Below are 12,443 nucleotides of genomic sequence, written 5' to 3' on the forward strand. Positions count from 1 at the left end.
AATTGAACCTCTAGGGATACAGAGAGTGTGATCTGCCTATGACCATCTCATTCAACAGTCCTTTCCCTGAAAAGAAGTAGCACACCTGAGCCTCCTTCCATAGATGATCCCTCTTGCCCAGGAGCCTGGTGGCTCACTCAATTCCTCTGCCCTTCCTGAGTATGGATTTGGATACAGCATTCAGCAGAGATATCAAGCACCATTCCACTGTGATGCCAGCCAGGTAACCTAATGTCCATTAGTGAATGTTTGGAAAAGAGGACAGTTGTCTCACTGTAGGTTCATCCAGGGGAGGCTGTGAGGAGAGTACATACATCAGATGATTAGAACTAAGCTACCCCCGGGCCTCCTGCCTAGCTGTCTGTCATCTTATTCTCATGTTTCCTTGTACTTTGCACCAATACTCAAACATGTCTCATTTACTAATATCGTACTCACTCTCTACTATAACAAAGACCATTTCCTCCTGAGTTGAAATCTGCTTCTCTTAAAAAAGGATGACTGTTATACAATTATCTGATATTCACTTGCAAACCTGTGGTTGGGGGGGGGGGGTTGGGCAGGAAGTTTGGTAAATTTCACCTTATCTTCCCATTCCTGGTCCTTGTTATACTTTTATATCAGTTGCCTGGCTCTGAGGTCTCTGGGGATCCAGACAGTATATTCAGCTGCCTCCCTAGTCTGTTTCTCTTTATAAAGTTACCAAATGTTTTAAATAATCTAAATAGTATAGGTAGTGTAATATAAGAAATGACTACCCCTTAACCCTTGTGGGAATTAACAAAATCGATGACTTTCTGCTGTATCAGCTTCAGTTTTTTTTAAAAAGTAACAGAATAATATGTATACAGAAGACACATTTCTTATTCCTCTCTGTTAGTGTCTATCCATCCCAAGATAGTGTATGCCTCTGGTGATTCTCCTCCTGCTGGTGTAGAAAACCACATTTGATTGTGTTGTCAGTCCATCTTTCCCACCAGGTTCGTCAACAACATGGGACCCAGAAACAAAACAGGAGTTTCAGAATTCCTTCTTATGGAAGTGACAGAGGATCCAGAACTGCAGCTCCTCTTCTTCATTCTGTTCCTGTCCATATACCTCGTTACCATCCTGGGAAACCTGCTCATCATCCTGGCCGTCATCTCTGACCCCCACCTCCACACCCCCATGTATTTCTTTCTCTACAACCTGTCCTTGACTGACATCGGTTTCAGCACCACCACAATCCCAAAGATGCTGGTGAACATCCAAGCACAGAATCAGAGCATCACTTATACAGGCTGCCTTACACAGATCTACTTTGTCCTGGTGTTTGCTAGTTTGGAAAGTTTTCTCCTTGCAGTAATGGCCTATGACCGCTATGTGGCCATCTGTCATCCACTGAGGTACACGGTTATCATGAACTCCCGTCTCTGTTTCTTTTTGATTCTTCTTTCCCCGTTTATTAGCATTGTGGATGCCCTTCTCCACAGTCTGATGCTGTTGCAGCTGACCTTTTGCACAAACCTGGAAATCCCCCTCTTTTTCTGTGAAGTTGTTCAGGTTATCAAGCTTGCATGTTCTGATACCCTCATCAACAATATCTTGATATATATGGCAACTAGCATATTTGGTGGTATTCCTGTGTGTGGAGTCATCTTCTCTTATACTCAAATAGTGTCCTCTGTTTTGAGAATGCCATCAGCGGGTGGAAAGTATAAAGCTTTTTCCACCTGTGGGTCTCACCTCTCAGTTGTGTCCTTATTCTATGGGGCAGGCTTGGGGGTATATATTAGTTCTGCTCTTACTAATTCTTCCAGAAAGACTGCAGTGGCTTCGGTGATTTACACTGTTGTCCCTCAAATGATGAACCCCTTCATCTATAGTCTGAGGAACAGGGACATGAAAGGTGCCTTGAGAAAACTCATCAGTAAGATACCACTGGCTTTTCAGGAGTATGTTATTTAATTTCCACGTATTTGTGTATTTTCTAGTTGTTATTCTCTTATTGATTTCTAGATTCATACCACTGTAGTCAGAAAAGACACTGTATGATTTCAATATCTTAAAATTTATTGACACTTGCTTTGTGGTCTAACATGTGAACTATCTAAAGAGTTCTGTGTGCTCTAGAGAAGAATGTTTCTTCTCCTTTTGTTAGGTGTAGTGTTTATATATGTCTCTTAGATTTTGTTAGTTTACACTGTTTTTAGGTCCTCTGCATCTTTTTTGTCTATCCAGAGTTAATATCCATTGCTGAAAATTTGCATTAAAATCTGTAAGCATTATTGTAGAAATATGGATTTCTCACTTCACTTCTGTCAAGTTTGATTCACATATTTTGAGGTCATGTTGTTTGGTGTATATATGTTTATAATTGTTCTATAATCTTGATTATTGACCATTTTATCTCTATCTTTATTTATCTATCTACCTATTTTCTATCTATCCTTTTTTGTCTATTTTAACAGTTTTGAATTAAAGTCTATTTTTTTCTGATATTAACTCTTTTGGTAACTATTTGCCTAAAATTTTTCTATTCTTTCCTTTAAATCTATTTGTGTCTGTGAATCTATAGTGAGTCTCTTATAAATTGCATATATTCACATCATGTTTCCTTTATCTTTCTTCCAATCTCTGACCTTTTGATTGGACAATTTATTTCACTTATTTAAAGTATCTACTGACAAGGAGATACATAATTCTCCCACTTAAAATTTATTTTCTGTAAGTCTAATACTTTTTTGTCCTTCATTTTGTCCATTACTGCTTTATTTTCTGTCTAGTTGATTTTTCATAGCGAACATTTTGGATTTTGTTCTCATTGCCTTTTTGGAATATATCCAGATAATTTTTGTGTGGTTACTATGGACATTGCACTTAATATGCTAAATTTATAACAATGTAGTTTGAATTCATGCCATTTTTATCTCAATAGCATGCAAAACCCCTGCTCTTATATGGCTCTGTCCTTTCTCCATTATGTTAGTGTCACAAATTAAATGTTTGTACACTATTGCCAATAGCATAGATTTAAATTTTTTTACATTTTCTTTCTAAATCCAGTAGGAATCATTTCCTACTTTTCCTAAAGTAAGAAGAGTTGTAAATCAAAACTACATTAAAAATTTTTTCCCATTCACTTGACTTTACCAAAAATCTTTATTTTTTTCATATAACATTGAACTATCTAGTGCCTTTTCATTTCAGCCTGAAGCAATCCTTTAGATATTTTCATAAAGCAGGTGTAGTGGTAATGTACTCTTTTGGCTTTGTTCATCTGGGAGTGTTTTATTTCTCACTCATTTTTGGAAGGAAAATTTTGTCAGATATAACATTATTGGTGGACAGTTTTTTCCTTCAACACTTTAATATGTTATCCCACAATTCTCTGGCCTCCATGGTTCTGATGAGAAATTGGCTGTTAATCTTATTGAAGATCTCCTGTAAGTAATGAGTGATTTTCTCTTTACTTCTTATATGTGATGAGCTCCTTTCAAGATTCTCTCTTTCCTTTTGGCTTTGTCAGTTTGATGATAATGTTAATGTCTTAGCATTAATATCTTTTATTATAGATATTCTTGGAGTTCTTTGAGCTTCTTAGATTTGTAGTTTCAAGTCTTTCATCATATTTGGGTTGTTTTTGACCATTATTTCTTCAAATATTTTTTCCATCCCCTTTTCTTTTTCTTTTCCTTTTGGACTCATATAATGCTTTTTTTTTTTTCACTTGATGATATCCCATTGATCCCTTAAGGGTCTGCTCAATTTTCTTTTCTTTTTCTTTTCTTTTTTTTTTTTTGATGTGTCCTTTAAGGGTTGCTTTTATTTTTTGTTTTTAAAGATAAACATGTTCTGATTTATACAGTCTCTCTGGTAACTTAGAATACATATGCATATTTGAAGCATCAAAATTCTCATCTAGAGAAGAGTAAGAAAAGAATAATTTTTTCAAGGAAATAATGTCTCTGTCTTCATATTTTTCTTTATTGAAGTATAGTTGATTTACAATGTTGTATTAATTTCTGCTGTACAGCAAAGTGACTCAGTTATACATATATATATGTTCTTTTTATATTCTTTTTCATTACGGTTTATCCTAGGACATCGAATATATCAATAGTTCCCTGGGCTATACAGTAAGACCTTGTTGTCCATCCATTCTATATGTAATAGTTTGCATCTACTAACCCCAAACTCCCAGTCCATCCCTCCCCAACCCCACCCTTGGCAACCACAAGTCTGTTCTCTATGTCTGTGAGTCTGCTTCATAGATAGGTTCATTTGCGTCATATTTTAGATTCCACATATAAGTGATATCATATGGTATTTGTCTTTCTCTTTCTGACTTACTTCACTTAGTATGATAATCTCTAGTTGCATTTATGTTGCTGCAAGTGGCATTATTTCATCCTTTTCTATGGCTGAGTAGTATTCCATTGTATATATAATATGTACCACATCTTCTTTATCCATTTATCTGTCAATGGACATTTAGGTTGTTTCCATGTGTTGGCTATTGTGACTAGTACTGCTATGAACATAGGGGTGCATGCATCCTTTCAAACCATGTTTTTCTCAGGGTATATGCCCAGTAGTGGGATTGCTGGGTCATATGGTAATTCTATTTTTAATTTTCTGAAGAATCTCCATACTGTTTTCCATAGTGGCTGCACCAACTTACATTCCCACCAACAGTGTAGGAGGGTTCCCTTTTCTGCACACCCTCTCCAGCATTAGTTATTTGTAGACTTTTTAATCATGGCCATTCTGACTGGTGTGAGGTGGTACCTCATTGTAGTTTTGATTTGCATTCATCTAATAATTAACAATGTTGTCTGTTCACTTTTCTTTATTCTTTTTTCTTTCCGCTCCTCAGACTCAATATTATAATCTGGATATTATAATCTCCCTCAGAGTTTGCTTTTCTTTATAATTATTGAAGGTGGTAGTAGTCTATGTGTTTAGTGACTTTCCCAAAATACATTTGCAAAGACTGTAATTCTTATTGTATGTGGTCATTGAAATCTATGTTCCTTACATTCGTTCAGCTTATGGTTTGACAGATTTCCTTGAGTGCCAGGAGTGATACAAACAAAGAGATAACACACCTCTTTCAGTCTTTATAGATTGGATCTGTGCTGCAGTACTCTTTTAACACTTATTCAGGTTTGCACTGAGTCTAGAGATCAATGAGAAAGTTTAGGATCTTCTCTGGACTTTTCTGAGTATATGTATTGCTATGGGCATGTAAGTGGCTTTCTGAATTCTCCCATAACTTGGCTGCTTTTATTTATTTATTTTTATAAATTTATTTATTTATTTTATTTTTGACTGTCTTGGGTCTTTGTTGCTGTGGGCGGGCTTTTCTCTAGTTGTAGCGAGTGGGGGCTACTCTTCATTGTGGTGTGCAGGCTTCTCATTGGGTGGCTTCTCTTGTTGCAGAGCACGGGCTCTAGGTGTGTGGGCTTCAGTAGTTGTGGCACTTGGGCTCAGTAGTTGTGGCTCACGGGCTCTAGAGCACAGGCTCAGTAGTTGTGGCACATGGGCTTAGTTGCTCCGCTGCATGTGGAATCTTCCCAGAGCAGGGCTCAAACCCATGTCCCCTGCATTAGCAGGTGAATTCTTAACCACTGCACCACCAGGGAAGCCCTTGGCTGCTTTTAAATGTCCTAATTTCCTAAAAAAAATTCCCCTGTTTTGCTTGGGGTCTAAGCTAGTCTATTTTATGTTGTGACTTTAATCTTTTACCAGATGCATATGTGAGCTTTGGTTTGTGGTGTTTCAAAACCATATCCACTGCTTTTCCAGCCTGAGTTCTGAGTTAACCAGAGATGAATGCCTTGTGTCAGTCCTTCAGGTAGCTCCCAGACAAGTTAGAACAGACATACAGAATTATTTGAGAAAATGTTAACTCTGCCTCCTCTGAATACATGGACCAGAGCCTCATTCTGAGACCCCAGGCAGTGACCATCTTAAGACTAAGACTACTGCCATACTGCAGGGTGGGGAAAGGACAAGTAAAATGTCTCAGAACTTTCCTACCATTGTGAAGTTGCTATTTTCTTGATTCATCACTCACTTGGTTGCTATAAATTTTGACTGTTTTCAGGAGATCTGACAAAGTTAGTTCTGACAGTTTCTGTTATTTTTCAATGTTTCTTTGAGAGACGAGAGTTTTGAGTTGCCTAATCTGCCATTTTTTCCATTTTGCTGAGGTTATTCTTCCATGCACAGTTTCTTTTGATTACAGGGAACATATTAGAATCTGCTTAATATAAAATGTCAAAACAGAATGTAATGAGCCATACATAGAATTAGTCCTTAGAATTTGTTTTTTAGAGTATATTTGATACATTATCACTTTCATTTTCTAGGTGATATATATCATTATATATATAGTATATATATATAATATGTATATATATATACATATAATAAACCATAGTTTTGAAACTAAATGTCCTGTCTTCCTTAGATTGTTGCTATAAAGGGTGCCTTTGAATGTGCTTTAGGAAAGAAAACTATTATAGAATCCAATTATAGAAGAGAACTATATCCATGTGTGAAAGGCTCTTGAAAAGGATACGAAAAGAAATAGGGGGATGGAAGAGAACTGTGTACTTTTGACTTTCCAGGATGAGAGGCTTCGCTGGTTTTAATTTCTTTCTTCTCTGGGCCTTGTTTCTTAAGGATTTTCACTGACGTGGGATGAGATTAATAGCAAAAGAATTTGACTAATGAGAAACCTTGGATATTGAACCCCCAAGGGCCACAGAGACTGCCAGTTTTCTGCCGATAGCCACCTTACTCAGTAGCCCTGCTTAGGTCACTAGGCAGCACACCTGAACATATTCCCAGGGACCATCACTTTTATACAACAGCCCAGTCCTTCACTCTATGTTTTTGTGCTCCCTGAGAAGAGGGCTTCCATTTAACAATTTTAATATCAAAGGGAGAACTACTTCTTCATTCTATGTTTCTGTGCTCCCAGAGAACGGGGCTTCTATTTATTTCCTTCATAGCAAAGGGAGAACTGAATGTCATTCTTAGGTTGGCACCCAGGTAATCTGAAATTCCCTAGTCTATGTTTTTCAAATAGCGAGACATGTATGTCTCTGGACCTGTGAGTGGGAACATGCCAAAGATGACCTGATCTTATTAGTCTATTAAGTGCCTGCCTAGCTGTCCATCATCTGGAAACTTCCTTGTACCTTTGCAACACTAGTTAATCTTCTAATCTAGTCTGACTCTAAAGTTCTAGAGGCTCTTCCATCCTCAGGAGAAACTTTCCTTTGCAAAATTTTGTGGAATATTCTAGAATTCTCTAAAATGTTTCTTAATTTCTTGGCAGGGGGTTGGGGTGGATGATCAGCTTACATTTATCCTTCCATGTTTGGTTCTTCATATTCCTTTGTAGGGATGATCACTGGTCTTGACCCTGGCACCTGTCTTGGAGAACTCTGGCACAGGAGATGGAGAATTACATAAAGCTACATCAACAGTATTGGCATCTCTTTAGTAACCTATCAAATATTTTAAAATAAAAGAGAATATCAGGACAGGCACTCATGTATCTGTGTCCAGAATTAATAAATTTTGACATCTGTTATAACAGTTCTCTTCTTAAAGTAACAAGATAGTTTGCATAGAGACAATATTCCATTTTTATTTTCTGCCATTCCTGTCCTTCCATTCCCAGAGGCAACTACAGTCTTGAATTTGTTAGTACACTTGGTATTGTGTCAAACTGTATTTACACACACATATGAGTATGTGTGTGTGCATGTGTACATATGTGAGTGTGTGTGTGTGTGTCACAGTGCAAATGCCCCTTCTGTCAAGATGAAATAAATAAACTGTGATGTTGTGAGACAGGGGAATAAAGAAGTGAGATTAATGAATCAGAATGAAATGTACTAAAATTTGTCTCCTCTTTCTGTTTCTATACATAAACAAGATTTCGTGGTCATTTCAGAACATAAATTCTTCCCTGAAATTTGCAGTTATCATCCTAGGATTGTTCCTTATCTCTGTCCTCTTCCTTCATCTTGTTCCATCCCTCACTACCCTCCCTATAATAAACCATGTTAGTTTGTTCAGTCATGTTTATGCTGTAAACAAACCACTATAAGCAAGATTAAGAAGTTCTCATACATCAAGCATTGTGCTTGGTGAAATTGTCTATTTATTTCTCATCCATGTAAAAGTTTCACGATGGTTCCCATGATGCAAAAGATGACAACTTCTCACATAGTTTATTTATTTATTTATTTATATTTATTTTTTTGCCTGTGTTTGGTCTTAGTTGTGTCATGCGGGATCTTCGTTGCGGCATGCGGGATCTTTCGCTGCAGTGCAGAGGCTCTTCGTTGCATTGTGAGGGCTTCTTTCTAGTTGTGGCGTGCGGGTTTTCTCTCTCTAGTTGTGACATGTGGGCTCCAGAGCGCATGGGCTCTGTAGTTTGTGGCATGCGGGCTCTCTTGTTGAGGCGCACCAGCCTTAGCAGTTGCGGTGCACGGGCATAGTTGCCCTGCTTCATGTGCGATCTTAGTTCCCCGACCAGGGATCAAACCCAGGTCCCCTGCATTGGAAGGTGGATTCTTTACCACTGGACTACCAGGGAAGTCCCTCTCACATAGTTTAAAACTCTCCTTGTTCCAAAACATGTGCTGGAAACTGGAATAAACTCATGTGTGTCTGAATTCAAATTTATACCAAGTGATCAATTCTGATATAGTTGCTTGGTTTCATGACTCTTTGCTTGAATCAAATTTTCTCACTGGTGAAGCAGAGTTTTTATACTTTAAACATCGTTAACATCATCTTTAAACATTAGATGTCTTAATGAGTTGTTCACCTTTAAAATATCATTAGAGAATTTTTCTAAATCGTTGGTTCATAAGAATAATGAGCAATATATTAATGCACCCAGAACTGAGCCAATTAAGTCTTCCCTGTTTGTGAGGATTGAATATCAACATTCTTAAGGATCTCATCTTAACCCAGGAAATAGGAATGTCCTGGAGTTGATGCTGTTGCATATCTTCTGAATATCCTTAGGAGAAGCCCAAGGTGGGCTGACTCGGGCTTTAGTGGGGCCCAACAAGAAAATGAGAGCGGGAGGATCTGAACCTACATGATTGATTTTTATAGTGCATTTGTGATTTATTTATTTATTTATTTATTTATTAAACCATTTTATTTAGGTATGATTGACATGCAAAAAAGCTGTACATAGTCATGTACACAACTCAACAAGTTTGGGGATAAGTGTACACCCATGAAACCATCACAACCATAAAGACCATAGATATATCTATTACTCCCCAAAGTTTCCCCTTTATAATTTTATTATTATATATTATTATTAGGAACACTTAATATAAGATCTAACCTCTTAGTAAAATTTCAGTGTACAATACAGTATTGTTAGCTGTCGGCATTATGCTGTATACTAGATTTCCAGAACTTATTTATCTTACATAAATGAAACTTTTGTACCCTTTGATCATCACCTTCCTATTCACCCCTCTTCCCAAGCCCTGGAAAACACCATTTGATTCTATGCTTCTATGAGTTTGACTATCTTAGATTTCACATATAAATGATACCAGACAGTATTAATCTTTCTCTGTTGGGCTTATTTCACTTAGCATAATGTCCTACAGGTCCATCCATGTTGTTGCAAATGGCAAAATTTTCTTCTTTTTTTGAGGCTGAACAATACTCCATTGTACGTATACACCACATTTTCTTTATCCATTTGTCCATTGTTGAACATTTAGATTGGTTCCATAACTTGACTATTGTGAATACTGCTGCAATAAACATGGGAGTACAGGTATCTCTTTGAGATCTTGATTTCAATTCACTTGGATATATACCCAGAAGCAGTGTTATAGGATCATATGGTAGTTCTATTTTTAATTTTTTGCAGAACCTCAATAATGTTTTCCACAATGGCTCTACCAATTTACATTCCCACCAACTGCAAACCAGGCTTCCCTTTTCTACACATCCTTGCTAACACTGTTATTTTTTGGTTTTGTTTTAAACAGCAATCTTAACATGTGTGGTGATTTCACATTGTGGTTTTGATTTCATTTCCTTATGATTAGTGATGTCGTGCATCTTTTTATATACATTTTGGCCATTTGTATGACTTCTTTGGAGAAATTTCTGTTCAAATCATTTGACCATTTTTGTCTATATTCCCCCTGTTGTACAATATATCTTTGTAGCTTATTTTATACCTAATAGTTTGTACTTCTTACTCCCCTATCCCAATACTACCCCTTCCCCCTTCCCTCTCCCCACTGGTAACCACTAGTTTGTTCTCTATATCTGTGAGTCTGCTTCTTTTTTGTAATATTCACTAGTTTGTTGTATTTTTTTAGATTACACATATGTTATATCATACTGTATTTGTCTTTCTCTGTCTGACTTATTTCACTTAGAATAATGCCTACCAAGTCTGTCCATGTTGCTGCAAATGGCAAAATTACATTCTTTTTTATGACTGAGTAGTATTCCATTGTATATATATTGTATATGTACCACATCCATTAGAATTATTTAAAGAAAAATAGTATACACAAAGACGTTATACACTGTATTCTATGCTGTTCCCTTTCTTTGTTTCCCAGGCAACCAGTCTTAAATTTGATCAGTTTCCAGGTGTTATTTTAAAGTTTTTACACACACATAAATATACGTGTGTATGTGTGTGTATATGTATATATTATATACATATACATATGCATATACATACATATATATATAATGCCACAATCAAAATGCCCAACTTGTGAAGAGAAAATTAATTATAAGGTAGTGAAATATGTATAACACAGTTAAATTTAACAAAATGTGCCAAGAGTGGTACATAATGGAATGTATTATTTTTAAACACCAGTTTCAAAATGACATTTACACTGTATAAAGAATTAAAACACAAAATAATAATATTGTTTGTGGATACTATTCCAGGGGAAGAAAAAGTTTTCCTTGACCCTTAGGGTCCCTGGCTAGGTCTGAAAACTAAACTGACAAAGACAGATTAACAGGAGAAAAGCGTACACAGTTATTTAAGTTTCATGTGACACAGGACCCTTCATAAGGAAATGAAGACCCTCCAAAAAACAGTTAGACCTGAGTATTTTTATGCTAGGTTTGATGAAGAGTGGGTAGTCGTGTAGAAATGTGATAGTTAGAGAGTATGAGGTAGTAAACTGGGGGAAACTTAGCAAGGCTTATTTGTTAGAATTGTTTTCAGTGTCTCTTTGTCTTCAGAAATAAGGATGCTCCTTTCCTCTGTATTTAGGGAGGGCTTACATGAGGGTTTTATGACTTGTTTCAGGGGAAAAGGGAAAGAGAAGGTAAGAGTGACCTTCTTGCTTCTGTTGTTTTCTCAAACTCTTTTAGCTTGAAATTTTCAATATGCCAAGGTGCCATATTTTGGGATGGCATGTCCTGAACACCATCAGTACCACACTAAATGTACTGAAAACACAGAGGAATGATGTATATCAAGTTTAGTGCAGTGGTTCCCTCTGGGGTGGGGAAAAAATGATCAAGACTGTAGAAAATAGAGTGGGGAGGAAGGAGGGACTTCAAAACTACAGGTATTATTTTATTTCTTTACAAAAACTTAATGTAAGATGACAACATATTTTAATTTGATGGTGCTGAGTGGTGGGCATTCAGGCCTTTACTGTTTTCTCAGCATTTTTTTTTTTTTCCACACTGTGTGGCATGTGGGTTCTTAGTTCCCTGAACAGGGATCGAACCCACACTCCCTGCAGTGGAACCACGGAGTCTTAACCACTGGAAAGCCAGGGAAGTCCCTGTTTGCTCTGCAATTTTTGATAAATTTAAACATTTCATCATGGACTTGGAGGGCATTATACTTAGTGAAATATGTCAGAGAAAGACAAATACCATATGATATCACTTATATGTGGAATACAAAAAGTACAACAAACAAGTGAATATAACAAAAAAGAATCAGGCTCTCAGATATAGAGAACAAACTAGTGGTTACCAGTGTTGGAGGGACAACACAAGGGTGGGGGAGTGGGAGGCACAAACTATTGGGTGTAAGACAGGCTACAGGGAGGTATGGCACAACATGAGGAATATAGCCAATATTTTGTAATAACTGTAAATGGAGTATAACCTTTAAAAATTGTAACAAAAATTAAAACAACTCATTTAAATTTTCTCATACTATAGATATCATTTTTAAAATAAATTTATTTATTTATTTATAATTTATTTTTGGCTGCATTGGGTCTTTGCTGCTGCACATGGGCTTTCTCTAGTTGCGGCGAGCGGGGGCTACTTTTTGCGGTGGCTTCTGTTGTTGTGGAGCACGGGCTCTAGGCGCATTGGCTTCAGTAGCTGTGGCACACAGGCTCAGTAGTTGTGGCACACAGGCTTAGTTGCTCTGCAGCATGTGG

At 36.9% G+C, this 12,443-nt stretch overlaps 1 protein-coding gene across 1 annotated transcript; it reads left to right on the forward strand.

Annotated features, from left to right (window-relative positions):
* The first annotated feature begins 990 nt into the window (after nucleotides 1–990).
* On the forward strand, nucleotides 991–11,331 carry LOC133090333 (olfactory receptor 7G1). The gene is made up of 2 exons (XM_061188707.1): nucleotides 991–1,909; nucleotides 11,306–11,331. The coding sequence occupies exons 1-2, from the start codon at nucleotides 994–996 to the stop codon at nucleotides 11,329–11,331; spliced, it is 942 nt and encodes a 313-aa protein (XP_061044690.1). The 5' UTR covers nucleotides 991–993.
* Nucleotides 11,332–12,443: the final 1,112 nt, after the last annotated feature.

The sequence above is a fragment of the Eubalaena glacialis genome, chromosome 4, assembly GCF_028564815.1.
Source record: "Eubalaena glacialis isolate mEubGla1 chromosome 4, mEubGla1.1.hap2.+ XY, whole genome shotgun sequence".
Classification (NCBI taxonomy): Eukaryota; Metazoa; Chordata; class Mammalia; order Artiodactyla; family Balaenidae; genus Eubalaena; species Eubalaena glacialis.

Bases quoted from the DNA above. Each gene is read 5' to 3' on its own strand.
- LOC133090333 (XM_061188707.1), top strand. From the start codon at position 994: ATGGGACCCAGAAACAAAACAGGAGTTTCAGAATTCCTTCTTATGGAA. The intron at 1,910-11,305 runs GTAAGATACCAC...CTCTGTATTTAG, and splicing joins TGCCTTGAGAAAACTCATCA to GGAGGGCTTACATGAGGGTT.